Source organism: Salvelinus namaycush, chromosome 20 (assembly GCF_016432855.1).
Source record: "Salvelinus namaycush isolate Seneca chromosome 20, SaNama_1.0, whole genome shotgun sequence".
In the NCBI taxonomy this organism is placed as follows: domain Eukaryota; kingdom Metazoa; phylum Chordata; class Actinopteri; order Salmoniformes; family Salmonidae; genus Salvelinus; species Salvelinus namaycush.
In genome coordinates this window covers 28,679,532-28,701,162 of record NC_052326.1, presented here as the reverse complement: position 1 = coordinate 28,701,162, position 21,631 = coordinate 28,679,532, and the positions used below count along the sequence as shown (strand labels likewise).

The following is a 21,631-nucleotide window of genomic DNA, read 5'->3' as shown; positions in this document are numbered from 1 at the left end:
GATAGTTGAGGATATTTATGATGTAGTAGCTAACAAGGTGCCATTCGCATGCATCATACAGTTGTAATATATCTACTATGGCATGTTACGTAGAAACAAACATTTCATCTGACAGGTCCCAACAAGCTAGCTGACATTTCATCCACAAATTTACCCAAATTTCTATAGTATGTAAATAGTTTGATTAATGAATGTAATGTCAAATCTCATCATAAAGATAAACAGGTCCAAGCAATACACTATTATAGTAAAATAACACAGCAAAAAAACAAACAATAAAGGGATTTATTAATCACTGCCAGCACTATTATCACAATCATTTCCATCAATGATAGGGTCTGCTCTGTGTGTATTAAGACAAGAAACAGGTGTCGTAACAAACTTAGCAAAACATTGTGAATATAATATTTATATATATAAAAAAAAAAAAAATGTTTCAATTATCAGAAATCTCCATGCATTTCCCTGTGCTCATTAATATTGATTAGGATTTTATTTTAAGGACCCACCCTGATTTAATGCTTTGTTCTAAAAGGCAGAAATTAAACGAGGCTGTGAATATTAATTATGTACAAACATCAATATTTCTGAGCACAGGGATACCTCAATGATGTAGGGCAACACCCCATTGGTCTGATGCATCTTTACTTTTTTCCATTGCGAATGACTGGTCACAATGTTTGCCCCTCCCTCTCTCCGTCCTGTGATGCGGACCCCTCAGAAACCATGATGACGGTCGTGATCAGCGTAAGGAATGTTTGGGAATTTTCTTAGAACTGCGCAAGTCAAAAACATGGATGTCAGATAGAACTTCAACTTCTAGGTGAGAAGACTGACAGACATGAAGACACTCACATTTTTTAGGAACTCCTCTGCGACGATACGGGCCCTGGCGTTGACAGACAACTTCATCTCGCTGATCTCCTTGTCGATCTCCTCCATGAAGTGGATGACGAAGTCCACCAGCTTGTGCTTGTACATCTGCTCCGTGTGGAAGTTGGTGATGAGGAAACTGATGTCATAACCCTGCGGACAAATGAAGGAGAGAAAAGGGGGGGGGTAATAAATCCCAATTCTTACAGAAAATTGTCTGAGTGAAAAAAATGACCATTTGTGTTCTAAGAAAACAGAATTCCAAGTCGTTTGAGATGTTGGTTGTACCACCAGTCCTCTCACCTCCACCGGTTTCCTCCTCAGGATGAAGAAGTTCTCAGCTCTCATCATCATGAAGCGCATGAATTTATGGCAAAGGATCTTCTCAATCTCATCCGCCTGCAGTGACACACCAATCAGACTCAGCACCCACCAATCACAGGACAGCAGCTCTAATAGCCACCAATTGTCACCAAGTTGTAAAAAAAAAAACTAATCACAGTAGTAAATTTCATGTCTGACAAACCAACACAGCCTCGCGGAACAGAGAAAGAAAAGAGAAATTTTAAAATAAATTTAAAAAAAAGGTACAGCTGCGCTTCCATCTATGCACTTCTGTTTGGGTAACGACAATACAAAAAGGTGTTTCCAAAATATTATTGTGAACTGGGTGGTTCGAACCCTGAATGTTGATTGGCTGAGCCGTGGTATATCAGACCGTATACCACGGGTATGACATTACATTTATAACCCATTTAAAATAGCAATAAGTTACCTCGGGTTTGCGGTATATGGCCAAAGTACCTTCAGAAAGTATTCAGACCCCTTGACTTTTTCCACATTTTGTTAGGTTACAGCCTAATTCTATAATTGATTAAACCCCCCCCCCCAATCTACACACAACACCCCATAATGACAAAGCAAAAACAGGTTGACATTTTTTCTAATAAAATAATAAAACTGAAATATCACATTTACTTAAGTATTCAGACCCTTTACTCAGTACTTTGTTGAAGCACCATTGGCAGTGATTACAGCCTTGAGTCTACAAGGGCACACCTGTACTTGGGGAGTTTCTTCCATTCTTCTCTGCAGATCCTCTCAAGCTCTGTCAGGTTGGATGGGGAGCGTTGCAGCACAGCTATTTTTCAGGTCTCTCCTGATGTTTGATTGGGTTCAAGTCCAGGCTCTGGCTGGGCCACTCAAGGACATTGAGACTTGTCCCAAAGCCACTCCTGCGTTGTCTTCACTGTGTGCTTAGGGTTGGAAGGTGAACCTTTGCCCCAGGCATTAAGGTTCTCTCTGTACTTTGCTCCGTTCATCTTTGCCGCGTTCAACTTTGCCGCAATCTTGACTAGTCTCCAAGTCCCTGCTGCTGAAGAACATCCCACAGCATAATCCTGTCATAATCCCATAATCCTGGGATGATCAATGGAAACAGGATGCACCAGAGCTCAGTTTCAAGTCTCATAGCAAAAGGTCTGAATTAGAGGAGGAACTGCTTGATGCAATTGGGGCCTTTGAGGATGGGAAAACTCCAGGGCTGGATGGCATACCAGTGGAAGTATACAAAACTTTTTTGATATACTCAAAGGACCATTATTAGCTTGTTTTAACCACTCCTATATAAATGGTAGATTATCAGACACGCAACAAGGTCTGATATCATTATTACTGAAACAGGACCCAAGTGGTATATATAAAGATCCAGTCCATTTAAAAAAATTGGAGACCTTTTACACTTCAGTGTTGTGATGCAAAAATCCTAGCAAAATGCTTGGCGCATAGAATTAAAAAAGTATTGTAAGATATTATTCATCCTAATCAGACAGGTTTTTTACATGGACGATACATTGGAGATAATATAAGACAAGTACTGGAAACAATAGAATACTATGAAATATTGGGGACACCCGGCCTGGTTTTCATAGCTGATTTTGAATAGGCTTTTGATAAAGTACGACTGGAGTTTACATATAAATGCCTAGAATATTTCAATTTTGGGGAATCTCTTATAAAATGGGTTAAAGTTATGTATAGTAACCCTAGGTGTAAAATAGTAAATAATGGCTACATCTCAGAAAGTTTTAAACTATCTAGAGGAGTAAAACAAGGTTGTCCACTATCGGCATATTTATTATTGCCATCGAAATGTTAACTGTTAAGATTAGATCAAACAATAATATTAAGGGATTAGAAATCCGTGGCTTAAAAACCTAAGGTGTCATTGTACGCTGATGATTCATGTTTTCTTTTAAAACCACAATTAGTCTCCACGGCCTCAGAGGATCTAGATACTTTTGCTATCCTCTGGATTAAAACCAAATTATGATTTTTTTTTTTTAAAACACATTTTACATTACCATGTAGTTTACCAATTAAATGGTCTGACGGAGATGTGGACATACTCGGTATACAAATCCCAAAAGAAATGATCTCACTCCAATACATTTTTATAGAAAGTTAGCAAAAATAGATAAGATCTTGCTACCATGGAAAGGAAAATACCTGTATTTGTGGAAAAATCACCCTGATTAACTCTTTAGTCATATCACAGTTTACCTATTTGCTTATGGTTTTGCCTACACCTAGTGACCTGCTTTTTAAATTATATGAACAAAAAATATTCAATTTTATTTGGAACGGCAAGCCAAATAAAATTAAAAGGGCCTATTTATATAACGAATATGAATTCGGAGGGCAAAAATTATTAAATATTAAAGCATTAGACCTCTCACTAAAGGCATCAGTCATACAAAAGTTATACTTAAATTCAAACTGGTTCTCAAGTAAATTGGTACGAATGTCTCATCCTATGTTCAAGAAGGGCCTTTTTCCCTTTATTCAGATTACACCTGCTCACTTTCGGTTGTTTGAAAAGGAAATAATCTTCAAAATATCTTTATTTTTTTTAAACAAGCCTTAGAAAGTTGGTTGCAATTTCAGTTTAATCCACCTGAAAGGACGGAACAAATAGTACAACCAATATTGTGGTTAATTTCAAATATACTAATTGATTTTAAAAAACTGTATTTATCAAATACATTTTTTAAAAAGGTATAATTTTAGTGAATGATATAAATAGGACTGGTGGAGTTGTCACACATGCAGCTAACACAGACATATGGAAATGTCTGCTCTACCCAAAATTACAACCAATTAATTTCAGCATTACCACAAAAATGGAAGAGGCAAGTAGAAGGGGAAAAAAGTAAGGAACTTGTATGTCGGCCCTGTATTAAAGAACATAAATGGTTAAAGAAAAGTGTGATAAATAAAAACATATGCCAATTTAATTTAAGGACCAAAAAAAACTGACAGCTGTGCCATATAAATTGCAAAATAGTTGGGAAGAGATTTGCGATGTACCCATTCCATGGCACATGGTTTATGAATTGATACGCAAAACAACGCCGGATTCAAAACTTCGAATTTTTCAATTTAAATTACTATACAAAATTCTTGCAACTAATAGAATGTTATATATAATGGGGGATACAATCTTCCCTGCTCTGCAGATTCTGCTGTGAGGAGGCAGAGTCATTAGATCATTTATTTTGGTATTGTCCATATGTAGCTCGTTTTTGGTCACAGGTCCAGGAATGGCTGAAGAATTGCAATATTTGCCTAGAACTAACGCTACAGATAGCAATACTGGGTGATTTGAAAAGCCATAGTCAATCAATCAATAATATAATTATTATTTTAGCAAAAAATATATATTTTAAATTTACAATCTGTAGAAGCTATGAGAATAGGAAGGTTCAATTATTTTGTGAAGCATCACAGCACAGTTGAAAAATATATGGCAAATAGAAATCCGAAATGGATGATGTTGAGAGATAGATGCGAGGGGTTGAATGGAGCTAAAGGGTGGGACTAATAACAAGATAAACAATGTAAAACATACGGGATCTGTAAAATGTATATAGGTTCGGAACTTTTGTGAAATAGCACAGTTACAAATAGAAATCAAACTGGATGGACATCAGAAATAGAGGAAGGGCTAAGAACAAATAAGAGAGAACTATTGTAAAGTAGACTGTCTGTAAAATGTGTATAAGATGTATAAATTGAAGGTAAAAGAAGTGTTTATTAGTTTACTCCAATTGGGGGATCGGTGGTAGGGTTTGCGGGGAATAATAATAAAGGTATATTCTATATTATATATTTACCAAAAAAATATGGGGGATTGGAAATGATGCAGACAATTACATTGATGGAAGCAACATTCTTTCCGCAATATTAAGCTAATCCACCCCTTAAAAAAAACAAAAAAAGGTCAGAATACTTACGTAAATAAGGCATTTCTGTTTATAAGGCATTTCTAAACATTCTAAATGTTTTTGCTTTGTCATTATGGGGTATAGTGTGTATTTATTTAAATGGATTTTAGATTAAGAACAGTCCTTAGCCGTGGTATATTGGCCATGTACCACACCTCCTCGTGCCTTATTGCTTAATTATAAACCAGGTAGTTTGGTTTAAAGCTGTGGTATATCAGACAATATACCACAGGTATGACACAAAACGTATTGTTTACTGTTGTAACTACATTAGTAACCCTTTTATAATAGCAATAAAGTACCTCAGGGTTTTGTGGTATATGGCCTACATACCATGGCTAAGGGCTGTATCCAGGCACTCCGTGTTGCGTTTTGCATAAGAACAGCCCTTAGCCGTGGTATATTGGCCATCTCCACCCCACCAGGCCTTATTGTTTAAATAAAGTATGAAAGTCACCAAAATCAAGCCCGTCAACTACACCTGTAAAGGACAGGTTATAGACTATGCACATTGGAATAAATAATATCCCTGACCTGCTTGACAGCGATGCTGACTCGGACCGAGTTGATGGAGCCCTCGATAAGAACCTTCTCCTTGTCATTACGACTGATGATGACTGGCTGCAGCAGCAACTCTTTACTGCTCCTGAGGGGGATAGCATACACATGCAAGGTCAAACACACTCTCACGCACACATACACACGAACAAACACAGACACTCACCGGACCTCCACCTCTGGCTTGTTGTGGCGCTCCACCACCTGAGAGGAGAAGTTCTCCAGACAGAGGGCGGCCTGCAGCGTGGCACGCACAGCGTTGAGGTACGGGCGCAGAGTCGCTGTCTGAGGGAGAGAGGAAAGGGAGTGGAGAAAGAAACGTTAGAAGAGGGAAGCCTCTACCCCTGCCGAAAAAAATACCGCCTCACGCCACCCTACTATCCTCAAACTATTAGCTAAATGGCCCTTATCCCGACACCACCTTACGAACTGAAAGCAAAAGTACTGTCAAGCATGCAGACCTAGGCTTGTAGCTAGAACTCCTGGCATAATGTTTATTGCATAGCAATGGCTCATGGCTGCAGTGCAGATTTTACACTGATTTAACTATCATAGAAACTCACCAACACATTAGTCAGTAAAAGTTCAAAAAGGCCTATCAACCCCATTCAAAAAAATATATACAAAATCGTTGACTGCTGAACATTAGTGAAATCACCATTAAGATGATACACCCTGCTTCCCTCAAATGTAAAGAAGTATATTGACCGCATGAGTACATACTGAAACCCCTAGAATATAGCTTAGGCCTAGTCACGCTGGAGCCTTTCATGGTCTGAACAATTGTACCATTACATTCGTATGGTGAAGTGTGACTTTAAAAAGTACACCACCACTGTTTCACATTGACTAATGACTATAATAGATAAGGACAGTGGGCACACATTGGCTCAGGCCTGTACAGCTGTAGAATGCACTGCCACTACATGCATTTTCAGGATGAAAATATCTAGCTACTTCAATCCAGCCTGCAGCCGAGAAAATATTTCAGTGGACATGTATGTTATAGCAACCCTATGTGTGTGGAGTATAAGGAAGGGAAATCTAGACTCTGGACCTACTTACTGCAAAGCAAAAATAATTCAGGCAAGATGCAGGTGCATAGCTAGTCCTACAATGGACTAAAGGAGCCTAATGTTACTTCTTATAGTCCAAGGACCTTACATGTTCTGTTTAAAGGCGAATTAGCTCTGGAACGTGAATCAATTCTTATATCAAAATAATTTCACAAATGCAAAATATACACTTACTGTAAACTGTTTTAAAATTTGCAGGTGACAGTATTTTTCAGTGACAACATGTTTATGGTGTCTAGATTCCATTTACACACAGGTGTTAGGAGACGCAGATAGCTAATTAGCACAGGTAGTTGGCTGTCTGTCTTTTTCATAAACACGCACTTCAACAGCTGTGTAACAATATAACTGATTTTAGAAAATGATTTCCTGCTGATATGAAAGTTTAGGTCCTTATGCTTCCAAAGTGATGGGGGTTAATGTTCAGACCTAGCCCAAAGGCCGACAGACGGCGATATTGAGGAGTTTCCATCCAAAACGTACTGTAGGCAGCTCCCATGGACCGGTTCGTACCTAAAACATTCTCCATTCAGGGTGCAAAGGTGTCCATTTTTCCTTAAAAAGGCAAAAATAAAGGAAAATATGCATACTTTTTACAAAACACCATTTTCAACTAGGCTAATGCCTAGGTATGATAGTTCCAGATGTTTTGTATCGCGTTCAGCCAATCAGGTTGCAGCAGTCTGTTTACCCGTAACTGAATGAAGGGCGCAACATCAAGAAGTAGCATTAGCATGGTGGTGGAAAAGTGTTGTTTCATAAAGTACGCATATTTTCACCGTCTCCCCCCCTCGCCATTAATACATCTAGTTAAGGATGAAATTGATGCCTTTACAGCCTGGATAGAGAATGTTTTTGGTACGAACCAGTCCACGGGGATATGAGTGTATTGCCAGCTGCATACAACGCGTTTGGATGGTAAGATGAAACCCTCAATACCAGATCAATATCGCTATCTGCCGGCCTTTGGGCTAGTTCAGACCAAGCATCCAGGCTCTAACCAAAACACCCCCTGTACAGAAGATGACTTATGTGGAATGTAATGGAAACTAGAGTCATGATCAGTGGCTAGTGCATACTTAGCTGGGTCATTCCTACTATGCAGTGCCATTTGCACCTAAACTTGGAGAAAATAAAAAAATATATATATACACATTTTTTATTATTCTATCAGAAAATGGACATGTTTGACTGGACAGTGCATGACAGAAACTAAATTGGTCAAGCTCAGGTACTTACAACATTTTTGGGTGCATTTTTCAGTTTGTTAGGTGCATAATCCTAACAGGGTGGAAGTGTTGAGCCTAAATTAGCCATAGCTCTGAGTAAGCTAGCATAATTGTGAAAACTTGAACAGGATTTTAACTTCTCTATCAAACATATTAACATTTTTTTTAGCCTAACAGGGTGGAAATGTATGAGTGTGACATACAGACTAACATGAACAAATAGATACAACTGTGTTTATATAAAGAAATGACACTTCCTGAATGTGGTGTCATTGTAGGAAGGGGTTGTTTTCTTAAGATGGATATTTACAACAAACTAACAGGGTGGAGAGTGATCAGGGACACAGGAATTCTTAAATAAAATAATCATGAAAAAAACTTTAATATAAAAGAGACTAACTAGGACTATAAAAGACAGATTCGAATTTTTATGGTTTATATCTCGTGGAAGTTGATAAATAACACCTGGGGAGTGTTTAAAATGCATAAAGTTCCCTTTCAGGATCCATTTTTTTGGTGTTAAAGGAAAAGGATATTTAAAGCCTTTTGGAATCCACATTTTACACTAAATTAGAACTGATATTTCCTGGGGCCAGAAAAGGCACTGCATTGTGGGAATGATCCAGCTAGCTGGTGAGAACAAATGACAGCAAATGTGAAACAATATTTGCTGTCTTAAATTTGATTTATTTCACCTTTATTTAACCAAGTAGGCAAGTTGGGAACAAGTTCTCATTTACAATTGCGACCTGGCCAGGATAAAGCAAAGCAGTTCGACACATACAACACAGAGTTACACATGGAATAAAACAAACATAGTCAATAATACAGTAGAAAAATAAGTCTATATACAATGTGAGCAAATGAGGTGAGATAAGGGAGGTAAAAGCAAAAAAAGGCCATGGTGGCAAAGTAAATACAATATAGCAAGTAAAACACTGGAATGGTAGATTTGCAGTGGAAGAATGTGTAAAGTAGAAATAATGGGGTGCAAAGGAGCAAAATAAATACAGTAGAGGAAGAGGTAGTTGTTTGGGCTAAATTATAGATGGGCTATATACAGGTGCAGTAATCTGTGAGCTGCTCTTACAGCTGGTGCTAAAAGCTAGTGAGGAAGATAAGTGTTTCCAGTTTCAGAGATTTTTGTAGTTCGTTCCAGTCATTGGCAGCAGAGAACTGGAAGGAGAGGCAGCCAATGGAGGAATTGGCTTTGGGGGTGACCAGAGAGATATACCTGCTGGAGCCTGTGCTACAGGTGGGTGCTACTATGGTGACCAGCGAACTGAGTTAAGGGGGGACTTTACCTAGCAGGGTCTTGTAGATGACCTGGAGCAAGTGGGTTTGGCGACGAGTATGAAGCGAGAGCCAGCCAACGAGAGCGTACAGGTATAAATACCTAGGCTGGCTGCCTTACTTGCGAGATAGGTAGCAAGATGGCAAACTACCCTCTTCTACCAGCTAGTGTTCGGTATATACATTTCAATGGGGCATGGGGATATTTACTCATGGTATTCATTTTTAAATTTACACGCTTGATAGTGACATCCAAGAACAGATGCGACCTCCCTGATGCCCTACTACAGATACATTTTCGGGTAACTAGCTAAGTTATGTTTATATTTATGAATACATTTGAAAGGATACTTTAGATTACAGTATTTGGCACTAGCTTCCAAACTTACCTTAGAGCTACATCAATAGCTAAAAACAGATTATTTCACATTTTGGGTGGGGATGCTAACTAGCTTACTAGCTACCAAACCAAATCTAGCGATAAACATAGGCCTTAACGCAGACCTCGCGTAAACCACGAATAATGTCATATTCAATATACTGCTCATCGTATGACTGATGTTGAAATAACGTCGAAATGTCTTTATTTTCATAGTAAACCACATAAATGATCTTACCATTTCTCTATATCCGCTGGGGGGGAGAAGACGGAAGTAGTACACTTGTCATGGCTTTTTCATGACCCTATGCACTAACCGGAACACACCATGTACAAGACTTGATAGGGGAGCCTATATCATTTGGACAAAGATGTTTCTATACAAGTATTGGATTGTATCTAGCAGACACAAACATTGAATACATTCGTTTTATTTATTTAAAAGTGTCATATTGTTAAATATGTGATTTTCATTATTTGGTTACATAATTTCCCAATCTACAAGGATGAGAACATGTTGATGATATCCTTTACAGTTTCAAAATGTTTATGTAAAAGTACATTCTGACAATTTTTTGGGTGTTCTCATTCTTCATATGAGAAACCTCATCAATCTAGAAATTGTTAAACTGATTGAGAGTGACTTTGTCTCATTATTCGTATTAATGCAAAATGTGTGTGGCTGGTGATTTCTTCCTAATAAGGTAAAGGGAGCTCTCCACTATTTTGCCAATGGGGGGGGGGACGACGACGACGAGGTACAAAGGTCTTATAAATCCCTCAAACTTGTGAAACTTAAAAAGTTGAAAAATTATTAGAAGTAATGTCTCTGAATGTCTGTTAATATCTCAATGCCTTGTCACATATTAATGATGTCCTGAATTATTCTGATGTGTAATATTGTTATTATTGTTGCAATAAAAAAATATATTTTTATTTTTATTTTATTTTTCATTCTCCTGAGGGGGAAAAGGCATTGTCTTACCCTCTTCACACTACCAGGTCTCTGACCTCCTCTCTATTGGCTTTCTCATCATTGATCAGACCAACCACTGTTGTGTCATCAGCAAACAAACACAATGATGGTGTTGGAGGCGTGCTTGGTCACGCAGTCATGGGTGAACAGGGAGTACATGAGGGGACTAAGCACTCACGCCTGAGTGGCCCCGTGTTGAGGATCAGCGCCGCAGATGTGTTGTTGCCTGCCCTTACAACCTAGGGGCGGCCCATCAGGAAGTCCAGGATCCAGTTGCAGAGGGAGTTATTTAGTCCCAGGGTCCTTAGCTTAGTGATGTGCTTTGTGGACACTATGGTCTTGAATGCTGAGCTGTAGTCAATGAACAGTATTCTCACATAGGTGTTCATTTTGTGCAGGTGGGAAAGGGCAGTGTGGAGTGCTATTGAGATTGCGTCATCTGTGGATCTGTTGGGGCGGTATGCGAATTGGAGTGGGTCTATTTGTTTAACACTTTTTTTGGTTTCTACATGATTCCATATGTGTTATTTCATAGTTTATGTCTTCACTTTATTCTACAATATAGAAAATAGTAAAAAATAAAATAAAAAAACCTTGAATGAGTAGGTGTTCTACAACTTTTGACCGGTAGTGTATATACTCTAGATTTTTTATTATAATTTGTATTGTTTTTATTTCACTTGGTCCCCAACCCCCTCAATGGTCATGCAGCTCCCCCTATGGTCATTTCCCCCCTCAACAGTCTTTTACCTGCCTCCACCCCAATGGAGATGTATTTATTCATCACAGCTATAGTTGCTCTGATGTATATAGTAATATTCTATTTACATTGTTGTTTATTACCATTTCATTATTTCACTTAGTTCTGTATGTTGAAGCTCGGAGCCTAAGATGTTCACTGTACCCTGCAATCACAACTGCAACCCTATACATGTGACTATTTGTCACGGCCGTTTAAAGGCGTGAACCAAGGCGCAGCGTTTTGAGCGTACATACTTATTTACCGACGTCGGCCAACAATAAATATCAAACCGACACGTGCGGCCAACATAGTGCATCCAGGCAACTAACAAGGACAACTACCCACAAAACCAACTTGGAAAATGGCAACCTAAATAGGCTCCCCAATCAGAGACAACGATAAACAGCTGTCTCTGATTGGGAACCCATCCAGGCCACCATCAACCTAATTACCCCTAGACAATACAAAATCCCCATAGATAACAAAAACCCTAGACAAGACAAAAACCCATAGACAATACAAAAACTAAACAAACCACCCTTGTCACACCCTGACCTAACCAAATAATAAAGAAACCAAATATAACTAAAGTCAGGGCGTGACACTATTAAACACTCTCAATCTGAATCTCATGTTATGGTCCCTCTGACAATACGCAACTGAGCCAATCACTGCCTTGCAGAGTATACACATAGAAAACAAACATGTAGACTATAATAAGCCATTGATGATGCATGTATTTCAATGAAATGTTTACAAGATGTATAAAAATCTAAAATAAAGTTATGTATGCGATAGCGACTAGGCTTCTTCATCCTCGTGACTTGGCTTGTGGCTTTACTGGCCTTCTTCGGCTATTTGTTCATCGGTGCAGCGTTTACCTTCTTGGCACCCAGCTTCTTAGGGCTTCTTTGCAGCTGGCCCCTTCTTTGGGCTGCTCTTGGCCTTTGTCTTGGCTACGGTTGCCTTCTTGTAGTTGATGCTTTTGTGGTTTTCATGGAGGTATTGGCTGGCTTAAAGCAGTTCATGTCACCAGAATAAGACCCTCGATATTTATTGGAATGGCTCATCAAGATCCCAGCATCCCAAGATCCCAGCACTTTCACCAATCTGTGAAGTTCAAAATAAATGATTTAATATTTAGCCTAATGAACTACATAGTTTTCCAAGTCCTAGTGGGAGTACCACACACCATATCATGGCGTGACTCCAAGTTTACCGTGACTCCAAGTTTACTTCGATATGATGGTTGTTATATCAATATTTGCGCATAAAGGCGTTTCCACTGCCTTTCTCACATAATTAATATTATCCACACAAAAAGATCACACCATGTTGAGCAAACAAATGATCTGTCGGCATTTTTAAATGGGAGGAGAGGGGCGTTCCTGTGCTGCAGACGGCTATATCGGTCCATTACAGTTTTTCCCAATTCTTAACACACATTTGCTGAAATTACATCTTAGGTAATCAAAACTTTAAACAGAAAACAGTTAGCCAATTTCCCCAAACCCCACAGACATCTTTCAAAATGAAACACAGTAATCAAAATCAGGTACTCCCTGCTCAAAATGAAACTGCACACAAATGAGACACACACACATCAAATAAATCAGTGACAACCAAAATCACACTAATGTGACTTATTCAAAACACTACTATCAGAACTTATTTCAGTGTAAAGACCAAGATTTTGTTGTTATAATGTATATTGTTTGTGTGTATTCAAACAAGAAAGGAACACATGCAAAAGTGTATGTTTAATGTTTAATATTTCAACATGACCAAATACATGTCAAACAGCATACTGTAAGCACACATACAGTAAAAATGCAAACATGCAGTAAATATATTTTGCATAAGCAAAGGAAGAAAATAGTCCTATTTGTACTACTGTATGTTAGATCAATTGTATGGAATGGACAAAGAAACTGTCAAATCTAAATCATAAGTCAAGAAACTAATACTCCATTGAGAAAACAAAATCAGTCATGTCTGTTGTTTTAGCCCGGTCACAGATTTTCATCAACATCACAGACAGCTAGGGAAATATCTTCTGGCATGACGCATCCACCCCTGACAGGACTCTGCTGGAATGTCACCACAGGCTTCCACCATTACCCGGAGAAGGGCCATACGTTTATGGGGTTTGCGATCATACACCTTCCACCGCCATGCTGAAAACAACTCCTCAATGCGGTTGAGAAATGGGGAATATGGTGGGAAATAAAGAATTGTAAACCTGGGATGGTCATGGAAACAGTTGTGGACCTGAGCAGCCCGATTTGAAACTCACGTTGTCCCAAATTAGAACATACATTTGCTGCTCAGGATCACCTGGCCCTCTCTGCTCTGGCTGAAAAAGACTGTCTTGTAAGGTGTTAAGGAAGTTAAAGAGATGGGCAGTGTTGTATGGTCCAAGGGTGGCATGTCGGTGGAGGACCCTATTGTGGCTCATAGCTGCGCATATGGTGACATTTCCCTGCGCTGGCCAGGTACCTCAATGATGACACGTTGACCAATGATGTTCCTTCATCTCCTCCTCGTCTTTGCAAAATTGAATCCAGCCTCATCTATGAATATGATTTCCTGGGGCATGGGACTTACATCCAAATCCATGATTCTCTGAAATGACGGTAAATACTGTAGTTGCTGTGTAATAAAGTTCACTGGCAACATCAGTGAGTCTCTAATATTTCAAGAGTGTAATACTAGTATATTACTTACTTGCACATATTCATATTTATCCTTCACTCCTTGGGAATTCCTTTCAAATGGGACTCTGTAGATGTGCTTCATCCGGAGATGGTGTTTCTTCAGGATGCGGGCTATGGTTGATAAACTCACTCTGATATTATGGAAGATGGCAGGGTTTTCAATAATCTGTTGTTGGATTTACCGCAGTGTAATGGCATTATTTTCAACTACTATTTGCATAATGGCAGCCTCCTTTTCGTCTGGAAATAGACGCGTTCTACCACCACGTGGTCGTCGTCTTTCAGTTCTACAAAAACAAAATAGCATAGAGTATAGTAAACACTGCAGTAATACAGTATACAAGATGAACATGTTACTAAGTAGTATAGCTCCCAATTTCATACATATAATATATATTTTTATTTTTTAAATTTTATTTCACCTTTATTTAACCAGGTAGGCTAGTTGAGAACAAAGGAGGAGTTGGCTTTGGGGATGACCAGTGAAATATACCTGCTGGAGCGTGTGCTACGGGTGGGTGTTGCTATGGTGACCAGTGAGCTGAGATAAGGCGGGGCTTTACCTAGCAAAGACTTATAGATGACCTGGAGCCAGTGGGTTTAGCGACGAATATGAAGCGAGTGCCAGCCAACGAGAGCAGACAGGTCGCAGTGGTGGGTAGTATATGGGGCTTTGGTGACGAAACGGATGGCACTGTGATAGACTGCATCCAATTTGCTGAGTAGAGTATTGGAGGCTATTTTGTAAATGACATTGCCGAAGTCAAGGATCGGTAGGATAGTCAGTTTTACGAGGGTATGTTTTGCAGCATGAGTGAAGGAGGCTCTGTTGCAAAATAGGAAGCCGATTCTAGATTTAATTTCGGATACGAGATGTTTAATGTGAGTCTGGAAGGAGCGTTGACAGTCTAACCAAACACTTAGGTATTTGTAGTTGTCCACATATTCTAGGTCAGAACCGTCCAGAGTAGTGATGCCAGTCGGGAGGGCGGGTGCGGGCAGCGATCGGTTGAAGAGCATGCATTTCATTTTACTAGCATTTAAGAGCAGTTGGAGGCCACGGAAAGAGTGTTGTATGGCGTTGAAGCTCGTTTGGAGGTTTGTTAACACAGTGTCCAAAGAAGGGCCAGATATATACAGAATGGTGTCGTCTGCGTAGAGGTGGATCAGAGAATCACCCGCAGCAAGAGCAACATCATTAATATATACAGAGAAAAGAGTCAGCCCGAGAATTGAACCCTGTGGCTCCTCCATAGAGACTGCCAGAGGTCCAGACAACAGGCCCTCTGATTTGACACAATGAACTCTATCTGAGAAGTAGTTAGTGAACCAGGCGAGGCAGTCAGTAGAGAAACCAAGGCTTTTGAGTCTGCCGATAAGAAGGTGGTGATTGACAGAGTCGAAAGCCTTGGCCAGGTCGATGAAGACGGCTGCACAGTACTGTCTTTAAACGATGGCAGTTATGATATCGTTTAGGACCTTGATCGTGGCTGAGGTGCACCCGTGACCAGCTCGGAAACCGGATTGCATAGCGGAGAAGGTACGGTGGGATTCGAAATGGTCGGTAAACTGTTTGTTAACTTCTTGCCGCACGGATCCCTTTAGCGGGATCATTTTCGTAAACAACTGCTGAATTGTAGGGCGCCAAATTCAAAAATATTCCTAAAAATTATTTATAATCATGCAATCACAAGTGAAATATACCAAAACACAGCTTAGCTTGTTGTTAATCCACCTATCGTGTCAGATTTTGAAAATATGCTTTACAGCAAAAGCAATCCAAGCTTTTGTGAGTGTATCAATCAATGCTAGAACAGCTAGCCCCAAATTAGCATGGTCACGAAAGTCAGATGATAGTCAAAATATATCTTATATTTGAGATTCTTCAAAGTAGCCACCTTTTGCCTTGACTACAGCTTTGCACACGGTTGACATTCTCTCAACCAACTTCATGAGGTGGAATGCATTTCAATTAACAGGTGTGTCTTGTTAAGTTATTTTGTGAAATTTCTTTCCTCCTTAATGCGTTTGAGCCAATCAGTTGTGGTGTGACAAGGTAGTGGTGGTATACAGAAGATAGCCTTATTTGGCAAAATACGAAGTCCATATTATGGTAAGAACAGCTCAAATATGCAAAGAGAAATGACAGTCCATCATTACTTTAAGACATGAAGGTCAGTCAATCCGGAAAATTTCAAGAACTTTGAAAGTTTCTAAAAGTGCAGTCTAAAAACCATTAAGCGCTATGAAGAATCTGGCTCTCGTGAGGACTGCCATGGGAAAGGAAGACCCAGAGTTACCTCTGCAGCAGAAGATAAGTTCATTAGAGTTAACAGCCTCAGAAATTTCAGCCGAAATAAATGCTTCACAGAGTTAAAGTAACAGACACATCTCAACATCAGCTTTTCAGAGGAGACTGCGTGAATCAGGCCTTCATGGTTGAATTGCTGAAAAGAAACCACTACTAAAGGACACCAATAATAAGAAGAAACACGAGCAATGGACATTTGTAACAACAATCTGTCATTTGGTCTGATGAGTCCAAATGTACGATTTTTGGTTCCAACTGCCGTGTCTTTGTGATCTCTGCATTTGATCTCTGCATGTGTGATTTCCACTGTGAAGCATGGAGGTGGAGGTGTGATGGTGTGGGAGTGTTTTGCCTGTGACAATGTCTGTGATTTATTTAGAATTCAAGGCACACTTAACCATCATGGCTACCACAGCATTCTGCAGCGATACGCCATCCCATCTGGTTTGTGCTTAGTGGGACTATAATTTTTTCAACAGGACAATGACCCATCACACCTCCAGGCTGTGTAAGGGCTATATGACCAAGAAGGAGAGTGATGGAATGCTGCATCAGATGACCTGGCCTCCACAATTACCCGACCTCAACCCAATTGAGATGGTTTGGGATGAGTTGGACCGCAGAGTGAAGGAAAAGCAGCCAACAAGTGCTCAGCATATGTGGGAACTCCTTCAAGACTGTTGGAAAAGCATTCCTCATTAAGCTGGTTGAGAGAATGCCAAGTGTGTGTAAATCTGTCATCAAGGCAAAGGGTGTCTACATTGAAGAATTTAAAATAGAAAATACATTTTGATTTGTTTAACACTTTTTTGGTTACTACATCATATATATATATATATATATATATATATATATATATATATATATATATATATATATATATAGACAGTGCCTTCGGAAAGTGTTCAGACCCTATGACTTTTTCCACATTTTGTTACTGTCACGTATACTCCCTCTCTGGCCTCTAGGTCATCAGGCTGCTGATTATCCCGCACACCTGTCACCATCGTCTCGCGCACCTCCGCCTCATGACACCCACCTGGACTCCATCACCTCCTTGATTATCTTCCCTATATCTGTCACTCCCCTTGGTTCTTTCCTCAGGTGTTATTGACTCTGTTTTCATGTCGGTGCGTTGTTTGTGTTTCGTATTCATTGTTTCTTTTATTTATTAAAACTCTCACTCCCTGGACTTGCTTCCCGGCTTTCAGCGCACTCGTTACAGTTAAGTTACAGCCTCATTCTAAAATTGATCAAATTGTTATTTTTTCTTCTCAGCAATCTACACACAATACCCCATAATGACAAAGCAAAAACAGATTTTTAGACATTTTTGGAAATGTTTTAAAATAAAAAACAGAAATACCTTATTTGCATAAGTATTCAGACCCTTTGCTATGACACTCGAAATTGAGCTCAGGTGCATCCTGTTTCCATTTCTACAACTTGATTGGAGTCCATCTGTGGTAAATTCAATTGATTGGGAATGATTTGGAAAGGCACACACCTGTCTATACAAGGTCCCACAGTTGACAGTGCATGTCAGAGCAAAAGCCAAGCCATGTGGTCAAAGGAATTGTCTGTAGAGCTCCAAGACAGGATTGTGTCAAATGCTTTTGCAGCATTGAAGGTCCCCAAGAACACAGTGGCCTCCATCATTCTTAAATGGAAGAAGTTTGGAACCATCAAGGCTGTTCCCGGCAAAACTGAGCAATCGGGAGAGAAGGGCCTTGGTCATTGAGGTGACCAAGAACCTGATGGTCACTCTGACTGAGCTCTAGAGTTGCTCTGGGGAGATGGGAAAACCTTCCAGAAGGATAACCATCTCTGCAGCACTCCACCAATCAGGCCTTTATGGTAGTGGCCAGACGGAAGCCACTCATCAGTAAAAGGCACATGACAGCCCGCTTGGAGTTTGCCAAAAAGCACCTAAAGACTCACAGACCATGAGAAACAAGATTCGCTGGTCTGAGGAAACCAAGTTTGAACTCTTTGGCATGAATGCTAAGCATCATATCTGGAGGAAACCTGCCACCCTACGGTGAAGCATGGTGGTGGCAGCATCATGCTGTGGGGATGTTTTTCAGCGGCAGTTACTGGGAGACCAGTCAGGATCGAGGGAAAGATGAACGGAGCAAAGTACAGAGATATCCTTGCTGAAAACCTGCTCCAGAGCGTGTAGGACCTCAGACTGGGGTGAAGGTTCACCTTCCAACAGGACAGCGACCCTAAGCACACAGTCAAGACAATGCAGGAGTGGCTTTGGGACAAGTCTGGACGAGTTTCAGAAGAAAGGTCTTTTGTTTCTGGCCATTTTGAGCCTGTAATAGAACCCACAAGTGCTGATGCTCCAGATACTCAACTAGTCTAAAGAAGGCCAGTTGTATTGCTTCTTTAATCAGAACAACAGTTTTCAGCTGTGTTAACATAATTGCAAAAGGGTTTTCTAATGATCAATTAACCTTTTAAAATGATAAACTTGGATTAGCTAACACAACGTGCCATTGGAACACAGGAGTGATGGTTGCTGATAATGGGCCTCTGTACGCATATGTAGATATTCCATAAAAAATCTGTCGTTTCCAGCTACAATAGTCATTTACAACATTAACAATGTCTACACTGTATTTCTGATCAATTTGATGTTTTTGTTATGGACAAAAAATGTGCTTTTCTTTCAAAAACAAGTACATTTCTAAGTGACCCCAAACCTTTGAACGGTAGAGTGTGTGTGTGTGTGTGTGTGTGTGTGTGTGTGTGTGTGTGTGTGTGTGTGTGTATGTGTATATATATATACTCCGGCATTGCTCGCCCGAATATTTTACTTTTAGATTTATGTATTGTTTGATTTTACTGCACTGTCGGAGCTAGGAACACAAGCATTTCTCTACACCCCAAAAAAAGCAACTTGAATTGATTAAGGAGGAGCCGTCAAAAAACGTCTGCTAAATATGTGTATGCAACCAGTAATATTGAATTTGCTGGTATTCTGTCACGTTCTGACCTTAGTTCCTTTTTTATGTCTTTATTTTAGTTTGGTCAGGGCGTGAGTTGGGGTGGGCATTCTATGTTGTTTTTTCTATGTTTTGTTCTGTTGTTCTATTTCTATGTGTTTGGCCTAGTATGGTTCTCAATCAGAGGCAGGTGTTAGTCGTTGTCTCAGATTGGGAGCCATATTTAGGTAGCCTGTTTTCCTTTGTGTTTTGTGGGTGGTTGTTTCCTGTGTCTGTACCATACGGGACTGTTTCCGTTTGTTCATTCACTTTGTTATTTTGTATTTTTGTAGTGTTCAGTTTTATATATTAAAATGGACATTTACCACGCTGCACATTGGTCCGATATCTCTTACTACTCGTCAGAAGAGGAAAGTCGTTACATATTCTTTTTACTTGTAAGGAAGGTAATGTGCGTTGTACCCGTAACTACAGTCGGTGGTTATCTAGCTAATTTTCATGAGCATCTAGGTAACCACAAATCTTTGACCTAATCAAAATAGCTTGTTAGCAGCTAACAAACAGGGCTTACCTAATCACACGGCTCCAGCGACTTCTCTGGATTACAGAGGTCGGAAAATTATAAAATGCATGTGTGCTTATCGTAGTAGTTGTTACAATCTGGTACATAGGACAGAACCATCCTTGCTTCTGATCGACAGAGAGACTTAAGGTTAGCTAGCTAGTTAGCTACAAAGACCAGGGTAATAAAAATAATTATAGTCATTTAAAAATGCTAAGGTAGGTAAATTGGAAAGATGCTAAACAACAATACACACGAGAAACACACAATATCAATTATTTAACTTCATATGGCTGCAATCCCGGTAACGGGATCGATATGACAACAGCCAGTGAAAGTGCAGGGCGCCAAATTCAAACAACAGAAATCTCATAATTAAAATTCCTCAAACATACAGTGGGGCAAAAAAGTATTTAGTCAGCCACCAATTGTGCAAGTTCTCCCACTTAAAAAGATGAGAGGCCTGTAATTTTCATCATAGGTACACTTCAACTAGGACAGACAAAATGAGGGAAAAAAATCCAGAAAATCACATTGTAGGATTTTTAATTAATTAATTTTCAAATTATGGTGGAAAATAAGTATTTTCCACCATAATTTGCCGAAAAGCCATGCGTCCCACGAAACACAACCCAACCAAGCCACACTGCTTCTTAACACAGCGCGCCTCCAACCCGGAAGCCAGCCGCACCAATGTGTCGGAGGAAACACCGTGCACCTGGCTCCCTTGTTCAGGGGCAGAACAACAGATTTTTACCTTGTCAGCTCGAGGATTCAATCCAGCAACCGGCCCAATGCTCTAACCACTAGGCTACCTGCAGATGACATATTCTAAATAAATCTATCCCATTAATTCCAGTGGCGTGTATTCATGGATGCCAAGGGAAGACAGGCTTACCCAAATATTTGACCAATAAAAAATGTTAAATCATTTTTATTTAGTCTCTCTGTGTTTTCATAATTTTCTGTCAATTCGCAAGTGGCTGAATCTCACCGGAGAAATAATCAGAGTGAGAGAAACAGCGTCCCTCTGTCTCAGAATGTGTAGCCCATGTATTTATTGCTGTCTGGACCAAAAAAGTATGACATTGCAACTGTAGCATTTGATTGTCAGCAAGTATCATTTAAAAAATAATTAGCCAATGAGCGTTGAGCTGAGCTCAACTGTGGGTTGTCCTGGTGCAGCAAAATGCCCCCCAGGGAGGCCAGTTTGGATATGGCTTCACACCAATCAAATCACATCCTAAGCAAATCTTCATTTTCATTTCTGGTCTGCTTGTGTTGATTTCCTGCAGTAGGTTGCTTGCTAAATCGGCCCTTTCCTAAGCCATGGATGGAGATGGGGATTTGGACTTTTTGACTTAATTCTCTGTACAGGCCAATGATTAAGATGGCAATTCTGATCTAACCATAAATTAATATATTATCCAGTGGCATACAATGGAAGTTCAATAAGTATCCTAGATGTAGCCTATCCCTTTTAGGCTTACATTAACTAGCTAGCTAACTTAGCTGGTTCATTGTTGCCCATGCGAGGAAGTTAGGCTAGCAAGCATTTTAGCTAGGTAGCCTATGACAACAAAAACTAAAAGTGTACTGTATGACATAGACCGTATTGCCAACATGAAATAGAGGAGGATGGCATTGACATTCAACTAGTCTACAAGTAGGGTGA

The 21,631-nt window shown here is 39.7% G+C and overlaps 1 protein-coding gene across 1 annotated transcript; it reads right to left on the bottom strand.

Moving 5' to 3' along the window:
- Positions 1-10,021, bottom strand: LOC120065206 (actin-related protein 2/3 complex subunit 4). The gene is made up of 6 exons (XM_039016005.1): positions 9,933-10,021; positions 5,884-6,002; positions 5,694-5,805; positions 1,177-1,272; positions 856-1,026; positions 1-776 (listed from the first exon to the last, which is right to left on the bottom strand). Exons 1-6 carry the CDS (start codon positions 9,933-9,935, stop codon positions 771-773), a joined length of 507 nt encoding a protein of 168 aa, XP_038871933.1. The 5' UTR covers positions 9,936-10,021; the 3' UTR covers positions 1-770.
- Between the last annotated feature and the right edge of the window lie 11,610 nt (positions 10,022-21,631).

What these genes read in the sequence shown, in the direction of transcription:
- LOC120065206 (XM_039016005.1), bottom strand. An exon ending in TCAGCATCGCTGTCAAGCAG is followed by an intron (nt 1,273 to 5,693) that starts GTCAGGGATATT and finishes GTGTCACTGCAG; the next exon opens with GCGGATGAGATTGAGAAGAT. An exon ending in TGAGGAGGAAACCGGTGGAG is followed by an intron (nt 1,027 to 1,176) that starts GTGAGAGGACTG and finishes ATTTGTCCGCAG; the next exon opens with GGTTATGACATCAGTTTCCT.